The 17,742-nt window shown below is 58.1% G+C and overlaps 1 protein-coding gene across 11 annotated transcripts in view; it reads left to right on the top strand.

The window, feature by feature from the left end:
• Positions 1-17,742, top strand: part of MAD1L1 (mitotic arrest deficient 1 like 1) — a 315,176-nt gene that overhangs the window by 173,438 nt on the left and 123,996 nt on the right. For all 11 annotated transcript variants that reach the window (XR_003436929.1, XR_003436928.1, XR_003436930.1 and 8 more), the window contains one exon: positions 12,198-12,338. Coding sequence is in view for 8 of the 11 variants with exons in the window: in XM_027125595.1 (XP_026981396.1) it covers positions 12,198-12,338 (141 nt within the window). In the remaining 3 variants the exon portion in view is untranslated. The remainder of the gene's footprint in view (positions 1-12,197; positions 12,339-17,742) is intronic.

Raw genomic sequence — 17,742 nt, 5'->3', positions numbered from 1 at the left:
CTTAACCACTGTGCCACCAGGGAAGCCCTAAGCTTTGTTTTTTAAAAGATTGTCTATTTTATTTTTTTTAATTTTTTTTTTTTTTTGCTATACGCGGGCCTCTCACTGTTGTGGCCTCTCCCTTTGCGGAGCACAGGCTCCGGACACGCAGGCTCAGCAGCCATGGCTCACGGGCCCAGCCACTTCACGGCACGTGGGATCTTCCCGTAACAGGGCACGAACCCGTGTCCCCTGCATCAGCAGGCGGACTCTCAACCACTGCGCCACCAGCGAAGCCCTATTTTATCATTTTATCTAAAGTTTTAAATTCATGTGAAGTTTAGTATATCTTGTTAGATTTTAAAATATTTTTAATGGTCTGTGGTTATGTCTTTTTCAGTCTCATTATTTGGTTATTTAATCTCTCTCTTGATCTGTCTCATCAAGGGTTCAATTAATCACTTGAATGAGCCAAGTTTTGGTTTATTGATTCTATATGTATTCTATTTCATTAATTTCTATTTTTATACTTATTATTACCTTTCTTTGGTTTAATTTGTTTTTCTTGTTCTGACTTTTTGAGTTGTATATGCAGATGATTGGTTTTAACCTTCTCTTCTCATGTATGCATTTAAGGCTGTAAATTTAGATGCATAATTTAGTGTTGATATACTGTATTTTTCTTATTTAGTTCAAAATATTTATCAGTTTCCATTGTGACTTTGCTTTTATACGTATTTGTTACCACCTGCATAAACGTCCATGAGATCATTTTTCTTCTGTCTGTACTGATACCCTCTAGTACTTCCCTTGGTGTGATGTGTGCTGAGGAATTGTCTTAGTTTTTCTTGGCTTGAAAATGTATTTACTAAACTTATTTTTGGAGGATTTTTTTTTGCTGAGTGTAGAGTTCTAGGTGGGCAGCCTTCCACCTGCACCCTTTGAGGGTTCCTTCCACTGTCCTTTGACTTCCATAGACTCTTTTCAGAAATGTGCTGTCATCTGACTTGAGCAGCTGATTTGTTCTCCCTCGACTCCAGTTCCTTTTATTGTTTTTTTGCTTGTTGCTTGTTTTTTGGGGGGGGAGGGCGGGCGCAGAGGGTTATATTGATGTCCATGTTATAGAATATTTTTTAATTAGTAAACTTTGCTTTTGGAAGAGTTTATGGAAAAACCAAGAAGATGGTATAGAGCTCCCATCTTATTTCCCCCACCCCACAGTTTTGCCTAATATTAACATCCTGCATTAGTGTGGTATAAAGGTCACAGTTAATGAACCAGTATCGATACATTATCATTAATTAAAGTCCATCAGTTACATTAAGGTTTACTCTTTGTATTGTAGAGTTCTTCGGGTTTTGACAAATGCATGGCGTCACGTGTCCGCCATTACAGTATCATACGCAGAAATGTATGTATGACTGCTTCCGTTTTCTGGAAGAGTTTAAGCAATTTCTTGCTTAAACATTTGGTAGAATTCACCAGGGAAACCATATGGGTCTGGTGCTTTCTTTTTAGGAAGGTTATTAAGTATTAATTTGATTTCTTTCATAGACACAGGCCTACTCAGATTTTCTATTTCTCCTCTTGTGAATTTTGATAGTTTGCGTCTTTCAAGGTATCGGTCCACTTCATCTAAGTTTTAAAATTTCTGGGTATAGCACTGTTGATAATGCTGCTGTATTCTTTTTTACATCCATGGGACTAATAGTGATAACCCCCCTCTCATTTCTGATACTAGGAATTTGTGTCTTCTCTCTTTTTTTCTTGGTCAGCCTGCTTAGAGGTTTATCATTTTTGCTACCTTTTCAAAGAACATGTGTTTGGTTTTGTTTGTTTTCTCAATTGATTTCCTGTTTCCAGTTTCATTGATGTTTTTGTTCTTATTTTTATTATGATTTTCTTCTGCTTGCTTAAGGTTTATATTGCTCTTCTTTTAAGTTTCCTAAGATGGAAGCTTAGATGATTGATTTTAGATTTTCTTTTCTAAATATGAATTTAAGGCTATAAATTTCCCTCTAAGTGCTGCTTTTCCTACATCCCACAAATCTTGATAAGTTGTGTTTTCATTTTCATTCTGTTAAAAATATTGTTAAATATCTCTTAAGACTTCTTCTTTGATTTGTGTGTTATTTAGAAGTGTTGTTTAATCTCCACCTGTTTCGGGACTGTCTAGCCATCTTTCTGTTACCGGTTTCTAGTTTAATTCCAATATGCTCCGAGAGCTTACCTTGCTTGATCTGTGTTCTTTGAAATGTGTTGAGATGTGTTTTGTGTCCTAGAATGTGGTCTATCTTGGTGAATGTTCGTGTGACTTGAGAACAATGTGTATCTTGCTGTTGTTGGATGAAGTATTTTATCAGTGTCAGACCCAGTTAGTTGATTGATGGTGCTGTTTGGTTCAGCTGTGTCCTCCCTGATTTCCTGACTGCTGGATCTGTCAGTTACTGATAGAGGGGTGTGGAGGTCTCCAGCTATGCCAGGTGGATACACCTCTTTCTCCTTGCAGTTCTGTCAGTTTTGCCTCATGTAATTTGACCCCCTGTTGTTAGGCACATGTGTGTTAAGCATTATGTCTTCCTGGGAGTATTGACCCCTTTGTCCTTGTGTAATGCCCCTCTTTATCCCTGATAGCTTTCTTTGTCCTGAAGTCTGCTGTGCCTGAGATTACTAAGGACTGCCGCCTTCTTTCTTTTGATTGAGGTTAGCATGGCATATTTTTATCCCTTAACTTTTAAGTCTATCTGTGTTTTTATATTTAATGTGGGTATTTTATAGACAACATAATGCGATGTTGTTTCTTAAACCGTTGTGACAGTATCTTTTAATTGGCGTGTTTAGATCATTCACACGTGATGTCATAGCTGGTGTCTCTTGTTCAGTATCTCTGGGGTCTGTTGCTCTTTTCTATTTGGACACTTCTTCATTGTTTCTTTTTTATCTTCCCCTCTTGATCTGCCTTGTTTGGTGTTAACTGAGCATTTTATATGATTTCAGTTCTTCTCTCTTAGCTCATGAATTATACTTCCTAAATAATTCTTTTTAATGACTGCCCTGGAGTTTGAAATACACATTTCAAAGTAAGTGCACTTTGAAATCACACTGTACCATTTCACAGTTTAGTGCAGTCACCTTATGACCGTCTTCCCAAGTCCTCCCTCGTGTCCTGTATAGTAGCGCTGTCCTTCGTTGCACGCACGCAGGTGCTGCAGGCACCCAATGCATCATTGCTGCTGTTGCTTTGAGCGGTTATCCATTAGATCAGTTATGACTAAGAAAAGTAGAAGATTCTGTTTTACCTTCAATTATTCCTTCTCTGAATCTCTTCCTTTCTTTATGTAGATCTGACTTTCTGGCCTCTGTCATTTTGCTTCTCTCTCAAGAACGCCTTTTAATATTTTTTAGGGCAGGTGCACCAGCAACAAACCCCCCTCTCTCTTTGTTTTTTTTTTTTTTGGTCTGAGAAAATCTTTATTTTTTACTCTTGAAGGGTAATTTCACTAGATACAGAATTCTAGGATGGTGGGTTTTTTCTTTCAACACTTATAATTTTCCCTTGCATGGTTTCTGGCATCTTTTGGATTTCTCTGTCCTTGACTTTCTGAAGTTTGAATATGATATGATATGCTCTGGTGTGGCACGTCGCCTCTGGCCGCTGTCCTGTCGGCGCTGGGCAGCACCCGAGGAAGCAGGGCCTCTGACCCTGCGAACCTGCAGCCATCGGCTGGAGTTCACGTCTCCCAGCGCAGGGAGGCGAAGGCCCAGGCGGAGGTGGCCCAGGGAGTCCTGGCAGCCCAGGTCCCTGCCCCGCTCAGGGTCTCGGGCAGGGGCTCGTGTCTGTAGTGCAGGGGCTTTGGGTCCGGCTCATCCCGCGGCATCGGGGTGGGAAGGGTGCAGGTGGAGGCAGACGGAGGAGAAGCATCTCGAGTGCCAGCCCTCGGCCCTGCCAGTGTGCGGGCTGCGTGCAGCTCACGGTCTTCTGGACGTGGCGCCTTTTCCCACGTCCTTTCTCCTTTCTTCAACCTCTTCTCTCCTGATAACCTGACGTTCAGAGCACCTGTCGGGGAAATTACAGGCCATGTCCTGGTCCAGTGTTGGGGCAGAAATGCCAGTGTCCCCGGGCATCGTGTCCTTGACTTGACCTGTGGGGCTGCAGAGGTGGGGCCCGGGTCCCCAGAACCAGCCAGGGTCAAGAGGCGGCAGTGGAGGCCCTTCAGGCCTCCTTGCAGGGGGCTGCGCCATGAGCAGAGGTGTCCTGGAGAGGGCGGCAGGATTAGGGGCTGCGACCAGAGGCGTGAGAGTGGAGGGGTAGCCGCAGGGCGGGGCGGGGCCGTGGGTGGACATCGTCTTCCCGGCCAGCACCATCAGCCGTCCCTGGGGAGGGGAATGGGCGGGGTGCAGCCCACTGGGCTCTTGGTCGTCCGGCCTCCAGGAGGCTGCCCAGCCAGGCTGTGGTTCTTCTCTTCCGAGCTGCCCTTGCAGCTCCCCTCCTTCGCGGGGTCCCTTCTTTTCTTCCGGAATTGCTTCCACGTCAGTGAACACAGAGCGAGAAAGTGAATTTCATCCTTCTCGAGTGCTGTGGGTTTTCCAGAACGTGTCAGGTGGTTTGAGCGCCCCGTTTGCTGGTGTCTGTAGCCTCAGAGGGTGGCCGCCTCTCCTGCCTCTTGTTGTCTTTAGATGGAGTTGAAGTCGCGTCGGTTCCTTCGCCTCCGCAGCCCCTGGGGGTGGCCTCCTTCCCACGGGAGCCCCGTCGGCTGGTGCCCAGGCAGTGTGGGCGGGAGGGGCACCCGCTCCCGAGCACAGAGCTGCCCTGGGTTGGTGGGGAGCGTCCCCTGTGGGCTCGATGCCCTCGGATCCCTTTGCTCCGCTGTGCCAGCCCCGTGCTGTGAGCAGTCTGGTCGTGTTAACAGGAGTGGGAGGCTAGGGGGGAGGCCCCCAGGTCCTGGGGCCTGGTCCCCACGGGTTGCCGTGTGGTAGGAGCACCAGGGTGTGCTGGGGTCTCAGACCAGTGGCTGCTGGCCTTGCCCGTGGGCTTCAGCTCTTGTGGTTTCGCCTTCCAGCCGCTCAGAGGGGCAGGCGTGAGGAAACCACAGCCGCACTGGCTGTCTCGTCCCAGAGCTGGTCGCCGGCACCGGCTCCTGGCGACCCCAGGCTGGGAGCCCTGCCTGATGCAGTTTTGAAAAGCACACGGGATGACACACGTGACGGCTTGTGGCCTGTACAGTGCTGTGCCTGTGAGCGAGCTGCCACACCTGCCTGGGCTCAAGGGTACTGAGACCATCACTTGGCGGAAGGAAAAGCTGACGTGTTTGGGCCAGTGAGCCTGGGGCGGGATGAGGGGGGAGGGAGGAGAGAGGCGGGCATTGGGAGGTGGAGGTACCAGCCGTGGGCCCGTCCCCCCTCCTCCTGTGGTCCTCACGGCTGTACGAGGCCGTCCCTAGCCCTTCTCTCCGCAGGCACTGTTTCGTGTTTATCAAGTAATCTTTGTTCATCTTTCAGCCCCTCCCTCGGGTGGTCATGCCCCCATTTTGCGTGAGAAGGGCAAGTTCAGAGAGGTTAAGTCGCCTGCCCGGGGTTGCACAGCTGGTTTGTGGTGGAGTCAGGATTTGAGCCTGGGTTTGTCCAACCCAGACACACCTGACACTGGGACCCCTCGGTGCTCATCATGGCTCTCGGGGGACCCCAGGAGGTGGAGGCCCATCCACCTCTGCACTGCCCACTCGTTTGGGAAGCAAGCGGCCAGGATTGGGCCCAGCAACGCAGCTCGCGGAGGCCAGCTTCCACCCTCCCGCGCAGCCTCCCGCGCAGCGTCCCGCGCAGCAGTTCCACGTTTCTGCCTCCATCCACTGTGTTTCTTTTGGTGATTCCGTGTGAGTGGAGAGGCCATTGGAACGGGACTCTGTAGCTGTTCAGGGTCATGAATTTCATTTGCTTATTAAAACACGACGGTGTTGTGGGATGAGTGGGGTTGGGTAGGGATGCTAGACTCGTTGAGGGCTCGTGGTGGCAGAAGGGCTGGGTTGGAAGGGCCCCCGTGGAGCCCTGCAGGTGGGCGGAGGGCTGAGCGGTCGGCCAGGAGGGTGAACTGGGCAGCAGCTCTGGCCGGGAGGTGGGCTTGTGACGGTGAAAACACACAGGTATGCCCCCCCTACCACCAGGAGGGCCCGGAAGTGGGGCCCCTGACGCTGTGGGCGCCACAGCCCCGGCCTCTGGGCTCGCACACTGGGATCGGCAGGACCTCGTCTCCGATGCGGTTTCCGCCCCCGAGGAGTGGGCTCGAGAATCCCCGGGCAATGCCTGCCTCGCCGGGTGGGGGGCTTCCGAAGCCGGGGCGCAGTGGGCCTCGGGAGGGGCCGGCCTCGCCGTGTCCTGCGCGCTGTCTGCCCTGGGCGCCAGAGAAGAACTAGATGAAGTGGGGGTGGGAGCAGCAGTGACCGCACCGCTGCCGCTGCCTTTGCAGCCCTAGTGGGCGCCAGACGTGCCAAAGCCCCGCGTGCCCAGTGCTCTGCTGGGACTTCAGCCACCCCGAGAGGTTCCTTGTGCTTTTCATTTCACAGGCCTGAGGTCACACAGCTGGTCTTCGTGAACCAGGGTTGGGGACCAGCCGGCCGGGGTGCTCGCGCCTTCCTGGGCCCTCGACTCATGCCCCCTCCTCCTCCCTCACTGGCGCTCCCTTGGGGTGCCAGCTTCCTTCAGGGTCTGAGCTGTCGCCTGGGCGTCCTCCTTGGGCCCCGTGCCTGCCCTGGGCCGTGGCCCTCCTCACCGCAGGCCCTGGGGGCTGTGGTCAGCATCCTCGTCCTCAGGGCCCACAGCCCTTCTCTCCCCTGCCCGCTCCCACCCCAAGGCCCTGCCCGCTCCCACCCCAAGGCCTGGGCCTACAGCTCTGATGGGCCTGCATCAGCCAGCACCTCGCACACACCCGGCGGGGGCAGGCCCGTCCTGTGTCGCAGCGGTGTGTGCTTCCGCCCGCACGTGCTTCTTCAGCCTCTGCGTGGGGCGCGTGCGTGTTTCTCCACCCCTGGGTGCCCGTCAGCATGTTGGGGGCTGCGCGGCGAAGCTCAGCCGCACGTGGAGGACCAGCTGGGGTTCACGGTGGTCATCACCACCGCTGCTCCCTCCCACGAGGCCATGCCGGGTGGAGCGCCCTTCCCCAGAGGTGCCCACCGGGAAGCCCAGACGCTTCCTAAAGCGTCCGGGGCCTCTGCGTCTGCGGCCCCCCCCCCGGGGCCCCCGGGGTCTGCCGTGGCCCCCTCACTGTCTGCGCACCCTCTCCAGCGCCCAGGAGCTGCGGGCCTGGTCCTTGGGCCGTCCTGAGGCCTGCATCTCACCCCTGCCCCCCTTGCCCTACCCCCACGCCCCCTGCCCGCTGAGCCCGCTCTTGCCCAGGGCAGTGAGAGGAGGATGAAGGAGGGGAGGCAGACGGGAGCTTTCCAGGGTAGCAGGGTTCTGGGCAGCTTGTTGCTCCCAGCACTCCCGGGAGGCCCCGCACGCCAGCGGGGCTCTTCTGCTGGTGGCCTTAGGGGCCATTAGAGACAGAAGCATTGAGAAACGCTCTCTGCCTGCTCCCTTCAGGTGAGCAGGAAGTTGGGGGACTTGGCCTGTGAAGGTTTATCTCACACGTGCGTGTGCACGTGCGTGCACGTGCGTTCTTAGAGCTCCGCCTCTGCGTGTTCTTGCCTCTCCGACTCATTCTCCCGCCTGCCTGGATTTTCGCATCCTCCTCGTGCCCCCAGAACATTGTTCTCTGTGTCCACGGCTTTGCCTGTCCACCCAGAGCTGTCGGATTCCGGAGTCGTAGGACCCTTTCCTCTGCCTGCAGAGGGGGCTGATCTGAATGAAACCACATGGGCAGAGGGTCTTGCCTCCCTGCTAATAAGCCGTAGCCTTTCAGGAGAGGATTCCCCCCTCCCCCCCCCCACCACCCGTCACTGGTTTCCCCTTCAGCCTAGAGCTGGCCAGGCCTGGGAGACCTGGGGCTTGAGTTGTAGAAGGAAAGACGGACGGTGATGGCGGTGAGCAGAGCTGTGCGTGGTGAGGTGCGCTAGGCCGCGTGGCCGGCAGGGACGGGCCTGAAGGACGAGAGGGCCAGACGTGTCCCGGGGGAGAAATCTCCAGACTGAGGGGTCAGCAAAGCAGAGGCGTGAGGTGAGGGCAGGCTCAGCATCTTGGCACTTCGGGAATCCGTCCCCAGGGAGCCGAAGGGCCGGGTGGGCCCCCGGAACCTGCGTTCCTAACCAGCCCCACCCAGGTAACAAGCTGCTGGCGGGGGAGGGGGGCGGAAATGCGTTCCTGTGGACGGAATTGGCAGCATCCGCTGACAGGTTAGAGGGAGGGGTCCTTGCTCAGACTCCGTACCCATCCCCTCTGTATCCCCCAGCTTGCGTCCACCTGCACGCCCCGCTTCTGCCCCCGCCCATTCCCTAGCCCAGCCTTTCCCCGGGCAGGACTCTCAGTGCCCACCAGGACCTCCCGCCCCCTCCTGCAGACGCCTGCTGAGTGCACGCTCGGGCTGCCGGGCTGGGCCCGGGGCTGTAGAGTTTGGCTGCCGCCTGGTTATTGGCTGGCCTGTGCCCATCCTCCCTGTGGGGCTTGGACAAGTGACTTTGCACCTCTGCCCCCGTTTTCTTTCCAGGAAACAGTGGCCTGGACTTGATCTGAGAGGCTTCCAAGCTCTATATGACTTACTTTCTCCACCGCTTCTCAGCACCACTGAGGCTCTCCACTCCCTTCATGTACATTAAAGAAGAAAGCGTTGGTTTCATCTCTGCCATCCTCAGATTCTGGGTTCTTATTGGGAATATTCCAGAACTTGCAGAGACCACATCGCCTTGGTACTGCCCTGGTCCCCACTCGCAAGCCTGCAGAACTCTGAGCCGGTCATGGAGGAGGGGCAGGAAGACGGTGACGGGTAGCGAGGGTCTGGAGCTGTGTGTCCCGGCGTCCTCTTGGCACCCTCCCGAGCCAGCCCAGGGGCATTGCAAGGCTGGGCTCTTGAGCTGCCTACGCGGAGCAGCCCCGGCCTTGTCCCCGAGTTGGGCATTGGCGCGAGCTCCGGGTAGACGCCAGGAGCGCCATCCGCAGGATGTGTGCAGACCCTCTGCTGCCCAGCCAGGCCTGGTCATCCCCCCGTGCTTTCTCCATCTGGTCCTTGAGGCCTGTGTACAGGAGGGTCGGTACGTATCACCCCAAACGCTTCGTCTGTCAGGGAGTGTGGGGCTGTCAGGGCCAGCCTGTCAGTCACAGACTGGAGCTCTGAAGCTGGGGCTGGCAGGGTCGGAGCAGGGTCACGGCCGCTGCCTTTGCTGCCAGTCGCGGCCTCCGCTCTCCCGCACCCCGCTGGGCACTGCAGGCTGGGCCTGGGGTTCGAGGGCAGCTTCCATCACTGCCCCCTCCCCCGCGTCCTCAGTCCATTTCTCCCTGCGCGATGCTGTGACCACGCTCTTGGGGTTGCGCTGATCACGTGACAAGCAAGTGTGCCGGGACAGACGGGGCTGTGGTGTCCCCAGGGAGAAGCACCCAGGGGAGCCCCGTCCTGTCTGTACCTGGAGGCGTCTGCGCAGCTCCTCAGCTCAGGCTGGGTGCCTGTTTGTTCAGGGATTAGTCCCCTCGCTTGTTCAAGTGGAAACGAAGGGCCCTTCACCACAAGTGGAATCTGTCATTAAAAAGTCGTTATCAGATCAAACCAGCCCAGTTTTGCTGCTTCATGACTAAATGGCAAAACGATTTCCTTAGAAGGTACAAACAGCAAACTTTCAATTTTATATCTTCCTCTTTGCTAGCCTGGAGACGTAATAGAAGAGAACCGTAGTGGGAGGCAGCATTTTGGAGATTTATTGGTCAATAAAGGTGACAATTACAGCTTGTTTATGAAAGGAAGCTCCTCCCCGGCCCCTGCGTGGCATCGATGCTCTGGTAATAATAACTGTGTAACCAGCTCGAAACCATAAAAGTCAATGGGAAGATACAGGATTTCAATAAAATTATGACACTCGATAAACCTTCCTGTTGGAAACAAATTTTCCACGGATGTGTGACCAGTTCCAGTTGGATTTGTAACTTTAATTTCTCACTTATTGAATTTTTTGTCATCAACTAATGATGAGGTCCGTGCTGGGGTGATGGCCCAGCCAGAGGCCCGGGTGCGCAGTAGACCGCTGAACTCGGCGGGTGGGGGCCGTGGGCTCCTGAGGGAGAAGAGGGGACCCTGTGAGCCCCCAGTCTTCACCAGTCTCACCTGAGAAGGAGGGGCCTGGGCAGACTGCGGGGGCAGCAATGGTGCTTGGGGTGGAGCAGCAGTTGGGGCAGGTCTCTGCCCGGGCAGTCGGGCCTCAGTTCACGGAAGCAGCGGCCGAGAGCACGGGGCAGAGGGTCCGAGAACATGCCTCGGAGTCGCTGCTGGTGTGGCTGGCCCTGTGGCTCGCCCGGGACGCGGTGCCCTGGCAGGTGTGTAGGCTGCGAGGGGCGCCGGCTGGGGTGCAGAGCAGGGCTGCACGAGCTTCTCCAGCTGCTGCGCCGGGCATGCCTGCGGGAGGGGCTGCGCCCTGGAGTCCAAACGTGGAGGTCTGTTTGCCGGTGTGGATGAGAGGGCTGCTGTCACCACGTGAGCCTCGTGGCTCACAGGCCGGCGGCTGGCTGCTTGGTCCAGGAGGGCATCAGTCATCCCGGCCGGCCTGTGCAATGTGCTGATGACCCACCCCGCTGATCAGGGAGGAGGCTCAGGTGGACGAAAGCGCTGGCCTCGGGTTGCCCGGAGCAGAGCTGGGACCCGGACATGGTCTCGTGGGAGCCACCTTTGCTTCCTGGGCTGTGCTGGCCCAGGCTAGGCCACTGAGCTCCCCAGTGTGGCCCGCACACCAGCAACGTCGCCTGTTAGAAAGGCAGACTCTCAGGCCCCACCCCAGACCTGCTGAATCTGAAAGGAGGTTTCACAGGACCCGGGAGATGCGCAAGATGGGAGGTTTGAGAAGCCGTGCTCTCGTTAAGCCTGGCTGTCTGCAGGGGACCTGATTTTGTCTAATTGTGCAGCCTGTGTGGGCCTCCTCGGCCGCAGCCGGGAGACATGGGGGCAGGAGGAGGGCAGGTGCCAGCCCTCAGCTCGTGCTGCAGCCTGCTAGGAGCGAGGTCTCCTCCCTGCACCCTTGGGGGCTGCATCCAGAAGAGACTGGCCCATGGTTCCAGGCCCACAGTGGGGGGAGGGGAGCCTCCTTTCCCCGGCTGCCAGGGCGGCTCCATTCCTGGCCTTGGGGACAGCCTCGGTCTCTGAGGGCCTCCCCTGCTGTTCTCCCTTCGCCAGCATCTCAGGAAGGGGTCTTCCCGTGTGGCTCAGGAGGCGCCGCCCATCTCTGCCAGGGCTCGTGCCGTTTCCAGCCATCGTTTCCAGTAGGGTACCACTGGGTGGGGACTCCTGTGTGGCTCTAAGGGGTGGTCTCAGCGCTGTGTGGTCCGTGTGCCCCACGAAACCTGAGCTGCATCTTTACGTGGAGGAGGGGTGCCGGGCGTGGCTGGTGCACGGTGACGCCCAGGACCATGGCCTCTGGCACCCCATGGGCTCGGGGGTGTGGTGGGGAGGAGCTTGCCGAGGCCAGAGCTGGTGCCGCGGGGGTCCTGGGGCCTCTCAGCGCTCTGGGAGGACTCCTCGGCCCTGCTGGACACCTGCCGCCTCCCTGCTTAGAGGGATCTCTCCTTACCCACCGAATCTTCTGCTTAGACCCTCGCTCTGAGTGTTGCTGGGTCAAAGGCCAGGTCAGAAGTCACGGGAGCGGGGTTACTCCAACCCACTTGCTGGCGGACCCCACTGGTGTGTCCCTTGGTCTGTTTGCCGGGACTCAGGAGGTCACACTGACCCAGAGCACTGGCTCAGACCTTCTGCCCAGCTGGGGGACACTGCAGACTCGGGGAGGGAGGGGTGCCGACCCTGATGGAGGCAGCCCCCGCCCTCTGCTGGTCCCCGCAGGTCAGACGGTGCAGCTCGAGGCTGGGCCCCAGGCTCACCGGGCACTGGCCAAGCTGCGCTGCGGCTTCAGAGCAGCCAGAGCCCGTCTTGGCCTTGGTGGGCTCTGTCGGGCTAAGTGTCCAGCTCGAGCTCTTCAAGGAGCCACCCAGGGGGCCCCACCTGGCAGCCTGCCCCTCGAACTTGACCCCAAGCCCACCACGCTGCTCCTGTCTCCCTCACGCCACTCGCCCGCGCGGGCCTGACCTCTTGCCCTCTGTGCCCACAGGAGCGGGACGGCATGCGCGCCATCCTGGGGTCCTACGACAGTGAGCTGACCCCGGCCGAGTACTCGCCCCAACTGACCCGCCGCATGCGCGAGGCCGAGGACATGGTGCAGAAGGTGCACGCGCACAGCTCGGAGATGGAGGTGAGTGGGCCCAGTGTCCGTGCGCGCTCCGCGGGGGGGGGGGGGGCGCTGCGGACGCTGTTGCGTGCAGACCTCAGTCCTGCTGGGGAGGGCCGCCTCCAGCCCCCGCAAGCACAGCCTTGTCGGTGCAGGCGCTTCCATGCCGTTTTTACCGCCACACATTTGCTCCCCATGAGACACTAGTGAAGAGGGATTCTCGGGGAAGCCTCCCCCCGACGCCTCAGCGTCCCCGGCGCTTTTTACGTTACGAGGTCCTTCCTGTCTGGCACCGCGTGTGCTCCAGTTCATTACGAGGTTGGCAGTTCTGGCACCTCCAATGCCATATGTTGAGGCTTTTTGCGTGTTGGAGATGAGGGGCTGTCAGTGACCTCGGAACTCGTTGACCAGCGTGGTCACCGTGCCTTACCCTGCCCGAGGCTGTGGCTTGGGGACAGCCCCGCCCCTGGCGTCTGGCGGACGGGCACCGGGTTCCTTTGGCTCCCTGTCTCCCCTTGAGTCCTGCCTGCAGGGAGCTGACTTGTCCCGGTTTGCCTGGGGCTGTCCTGGTTTTGGTAGCGAAAGTGCCTGACCCCTTCTCCCCTTCCTGTGGTCAGCAGTGCAGCGGGGCGGTCACTCAGCCTTTCCTTCCAGCTCCCAGACTTACGGGAGAATTCGGGGGGGTGGACATCACCGGCTCTGCCAGCGTCACTGCCACGGCTGTTCCTCTCCATCGTCATCATCGCCACAGGGGCTCACGTGGCCAGTCCAGGCGCTGGGCGGGAGGCACCAGACAGAGGAGGGGCAGAGGAATGGCCTCCCAGCCCTGGCAGCCGCCCCGCCCTGTCCACGCTGGGACTCCCGTCCCTGCCCTGTACTCTCCGGACACGGGTGCCGATGGCCTCCTGCCCTCCACCCAGGCCGCACCGACCCCAGATCTGTGTTAGGACGGAAGACCTGAGATCCCCATCTTTGAGTCTGGGGGTTACCCTGGGACCAGCCTCAGTGTTCTGGACTCAGGCTCTGCTCGCCATCCCAGCGAGGCCATCCATTGGGGGGGCGGTTCTTGCTCTCCACATGTCCTGCACATGTCCTCCCTGTAGGTGAGGGAGCCCCCCAAGTCCCTCCCCCTTGAATTCCCCCCAAGAGCCCCGCCTGGGCCTGAGCTGCTGTCGTGGAAAGGGTCAAGCACAGAGGGGCTGCAGCAGGGCATTCCTGGGCCAGGCCAACCGGGCACTGTCCCCTGGCCTTTTTGGAGTGTCTGCAGGCAGCTGAAGAAAGGCTGACTGACTCCAAGTGTTGGAAACACCCATCACCTTTGGAAAGTGGAGATCGTGGTTGGATTCATTGTGCCCTGTGGGTCAGGCCTGGGTCTGCTCCTGCTGAGGGCTGTACGCCTCCCAGTCTCCACCAGGTGGCAGCAGACAAAGCCAGCCAGTCCTGCTCCCTGGTTCAGGCCCCCAGCAGGGTGGGATGCGGACTGTACTGAGGGGCCCCGGACAGGACAGGGGCTCCTCCTCAGCCTTGGTTCTTTTTCCTGCACATCACCGAGACCCCTTCTTGTCTCCTTCCAGCCCTCTGGGAACCTGTACTGGGACAAGGATGTCCTTCCCCCTCCCTCCTGCTTCCCTCCTCCCCAGCTGTCCGCTGACCTGATCTGTACCAGGCCCCGCCAAGCATAGGCCCCCAGGAGCCCCCCGCCCAATTAGGAGCCACTGGGAACTGGAGCTGTGTGGCTCTGGGTTGGCCCCGAGCTGCGGGAGCTTGGCTGGGAGAAGCTGCCTCCGTGGGGGGCTGGGGGAGCCAGCTGCCCGGTGCAGTATGAGGATGAGGGGTCCTGGCTGGGCTGGGCTGGCGGGATCCGCAGAGAGCCTCCTGCAGGAAGGACCCTGCGCCCGAGTTCATGTTCAAGCTGGCGCTGCTGGAGCAGAGGGGCCTTTGCCGTCAGGCCTGGCTCTAGGGTTAGGACTGAGCGTGGAGTAAGAGGGAGCGTGTGGGACTCCGGCCTTCCGGGGAGCTCTGCCCTCGTTCTCTTGCCGGTGGTGCACACTGTCCTCTTAGAGCTCGGACCGCTCACGGCCACCTCGCTGTGCACCCGAGGGGAGAGGGCCGGGGCCGGGGCTCCAGGACCCGAGGGGTTTCTCCCAGCACTCGGCAGCGGCACAGAAGTGACAGGTGCGGGGAGACACGCACACGGCAGAAGGCTTTTCTCTAGTGTCCGGAGGGTGGGAGGGAGTGTGGTGTAGAAGGGGAGAAATTGGGGAAATGGGAAACATTGGGCAAATTGGGGATTATTCGCCTCGTTCCTGAGCGTTGCAGCCAGCGGCCCCGTCACCCCATCAGCGAGCTCCCTGGATTCGCCCAGCCGGGCCGTCAGGGGGCCGCCCCACGGTAGTGTCTCAGCTGTTCTCACATGGGCCCGGAGGGGGGCTCCCCGAGCACCTTGGAGGATGTGCTGCCCTGACGGGGGTGCCCACCTCCCATCAGCGCCTGCCTCCAGCCCCCGCTGGCCCTGGGCCCCCCGGGGGGGGGGGGGGCGGGGGGTTCCTGTGGGGGGCCCTCTGGCGGCTCCCCTGGACTGGGTCTCATCCCAGGAGGAGGTCCTGGGTTAGGGAGAATGTGACCCCAACATGAGGAACTAAGCCCATTAGCGAAGAACAGGAAGGGGTTCAGGAAGGGGGCTGGCGGGGGTGGGGCGAGGTCCTGGGTTCAGGAAAGAGCTGGGAGGAGCCCAGGGCGAAGTGGGTGTGAAGGCGGTGCCCTCTGTGCCCAGAACCGCGAGGCTGGTGATGGGCCGTGTGGAGGGAGCCCTGCGAGTGCTCTGCCCCCCGCCCCCCGTCCTCACTCCACAAGGCCCCGTAGGCGTGCTCAGCCCTCCAGCCGAGGGTGGGTGGCAGAGGCCTGGCCTGTGGGGACTGCCCTGGCCATTGTGATGACTGTGGTCGTGCCCTCCATGGACCAGGGGGAGGCTGAGCTCCCGGAGGCCTTTCCGGAAGCACTGGGCTCAGACAGGACATGGGAGACCCAGCAAGGTGGCAGCCGTGGTCTGTGGGTCAGGTGTGCTCCGTGTGTGGTTTGTCGGTCCTTCTCCTAGGAGATCCAGGAGATCCCAGGAGAGGGGTTGTCAGAGCCTCCTTTAAGGCAAGTCACAAAACCCGGATGCTGGCCTGACCTGCCTTCAGTCCCAGCAGTTTCCTGGTAGAGCCGAGGGCTTCTGTGCAGCTCCGGGTGGAGGGCTGGGTAAGGGGGGAGGAGCGGGCGGATGCTTTCTCTCCATGCACGTGAGGCTCTGGGGCAGCCTGGGGGTCCCCGGCCCAGACCCGCTTCCCATCTCCAGCCTGGCCCCTTTGCAGGGGGGCACCCAGGCTCTCTGAACCCTGTCTCACCCCTCTGAGGCCCTGAGCAGCCAGGGAGAGGCCTGTGGCTCAGGAGGCTGGAGCCTGGACGCCGGGGTTTGGGCAGGACAGGCCCCTGTGCCGTCCCTTGTGGGTCTGCTCCTACGGCCTCAAGAGAGGGGACAGGCTCAGAGGCGCCTGGCTTTGACCTCACCCTCCAGGTCAGAGTGGCCCCATGCCGGAGCCGAGCCGTGCAGGGCGGGGCTGGTGTCCTTTGGGCAGTTTTCTTCTTCTTGTTTTATTAAACAGTAACATTTCACGTCTCAGAGTCTCAGAGAACGACCCGCACTTGGAGCCTCTGGAAGCTGCTTCAAGCTGCCTGGCAGAAGTTTATTAGTTGAGCATCACGTATTGACAGATGGTAGGAAGTTATGTAACTTTACAGAACCCGTTTGTTAAGGGTTCCTCAGAGCCTCCAGGCGACTCATCCGTCCTCAGGCTGTGATGCACCGTTTGGGGGCACACGGCAGCGCAGACGAGAGCAGAGCACTGCTCGCAGCCCCACGGTCCCCGTTTTGTTCCGCTGTCTTGGGGGACCGCCGGGAGCAGCCAGGTGCGTGCAGGGAAGACGTCCCCACAGCCCCCGGGCCAGACGGTGTAGACAGATTAGTGTCCCTCACCTGCCTGAGAGAGCGCTGGCCTGGGCGTCAGGGTCGGGGCGCCCTGGGCTCTGGGTGCCTGGTGGAGGTGAGGGCCCCTCTCCCCGCCCCTCCCCCGCCCCACCCAGCCCTTCTTTCTCCCTCCAGCCTTCTTCCCTTTCCTTCCGTATTTCTTTCTGTTCTCTCTTTGTGTCTGTCTGTTTCTGTCTTTGCCCTGCTCTGTCCTCTCACCTCCACTGCCCGCTTCTCCTCCTTGGCCTCTCTCCACCTCCTCGCTCACCCCCAAGCTCCTGTTGCTTTTCACGCAGAGGTCAGCAGGCGTTGTCTGTAAAGGGCCAGACAGTGAGTGCTGTGGGCTGTGTGGCCACGTGGTCTTGCTCACAGCCCCTCGGCTCTGCGGCTGTACAGCTCAGGAGCAGCCGTGGGCCGTCAGTAGATGGTGGGTGTGGCTCTGTGCCAGTGAAACTTTACAGATAAAACCGGTGGTGGGCTGGATTTGTGGGCAGGCTGTAGTTGCCAGCCCCCTCTTCCAGCTCCTCTTGTCTGGGACCCCGAGACCCTGCTGCTTGACGTGAGAGCTGCCGCGCCTGCCCCATGGGACCTGGCCAGCCCCTGGTGTGCCCACGGCAGGCACCCTCTCACAGGTACAGGGGGCGTGCTGCTCCGTCGGCCCTACCTTTCACTTGCTGGGGAAGGAGTGGGACCCACAGATGTGGGCACAGGGAATTTGAAAAACGCATCCACTTCTTAGAGAGGCATTACATTTCACCCATTTAGCTTAATCAGTCAGTTCTAATGGGAAACATGCTTTGATTCTAGCAAAAACATCTCAGTACCACCAAGCAGAAGTGTTGAGATTGGGAGGATCCCAGCAGCCCGACTCTGGTGCCGTTTTGCACGGGTTTTACTTATTCCATCTAATAAAGCGGCTGCAGAAGTCGGTAGCATGTGTCATGAATCCTCCTCTGTCGACAGGGCTATAAATATGCGGCTCATGCCACCTTGATTCAAGATATCAGCCTGATGTGTTTTTCTAATTTATTTAATTAAAACAGATTATGGTGCTGCTGGCTGCTGCATGGAGGTCTGTGGAAAGTCCCAGTTTCAGAGTGCAGCAGTGATTTCCAACTCCCAGCCTAGGAGGAGGTGGGCGCGACACTGCTCCCTCTCCCTCGCTCCGCCCGGACTTCTGTGAGGGCGCACGTCACAGCATTTCTGTCGCCGTCCCCTGGCCGTGGGGGGCTTGGCTTCAGGAAGAACAGCAGCTTTTGAACCCTACGTTGTTCACCAGATCCAGATTTTTTTCTTCCTTGTGAAAGTGTTTAGTGCTCCCCTTATATAAGGATCTTGAGGTGACTCTCCTGTAAAAAAGCACAGATGAAACAAACTGGAAAATCTTGAGACAGAGTTACAAGGTGAGCAACGTGCTAAATA

The sequence above is a fragment of the Aethalodelphis obliquidens genome, unplaced genomic scaffold (assembly GCF_003676395.1).
Source record: "Aethalodelphis obliquidens isolate GAN/ISIS:26980383/991018 unplaced genomic scaffold, ASM367639v1 scaffold30, whole genome shotgun sequence".
NCBI lineage: Eukaryota > Metazoa > Chordata > Mammalia > Artiodactyla > Delphinidae > Aethalodelphis > Aethalodelphis obliquidens.
Note: the sequence above shows the minus strand (reverse complement) of the source record. Positions and strands in the feature narration are given on the sequence as shown.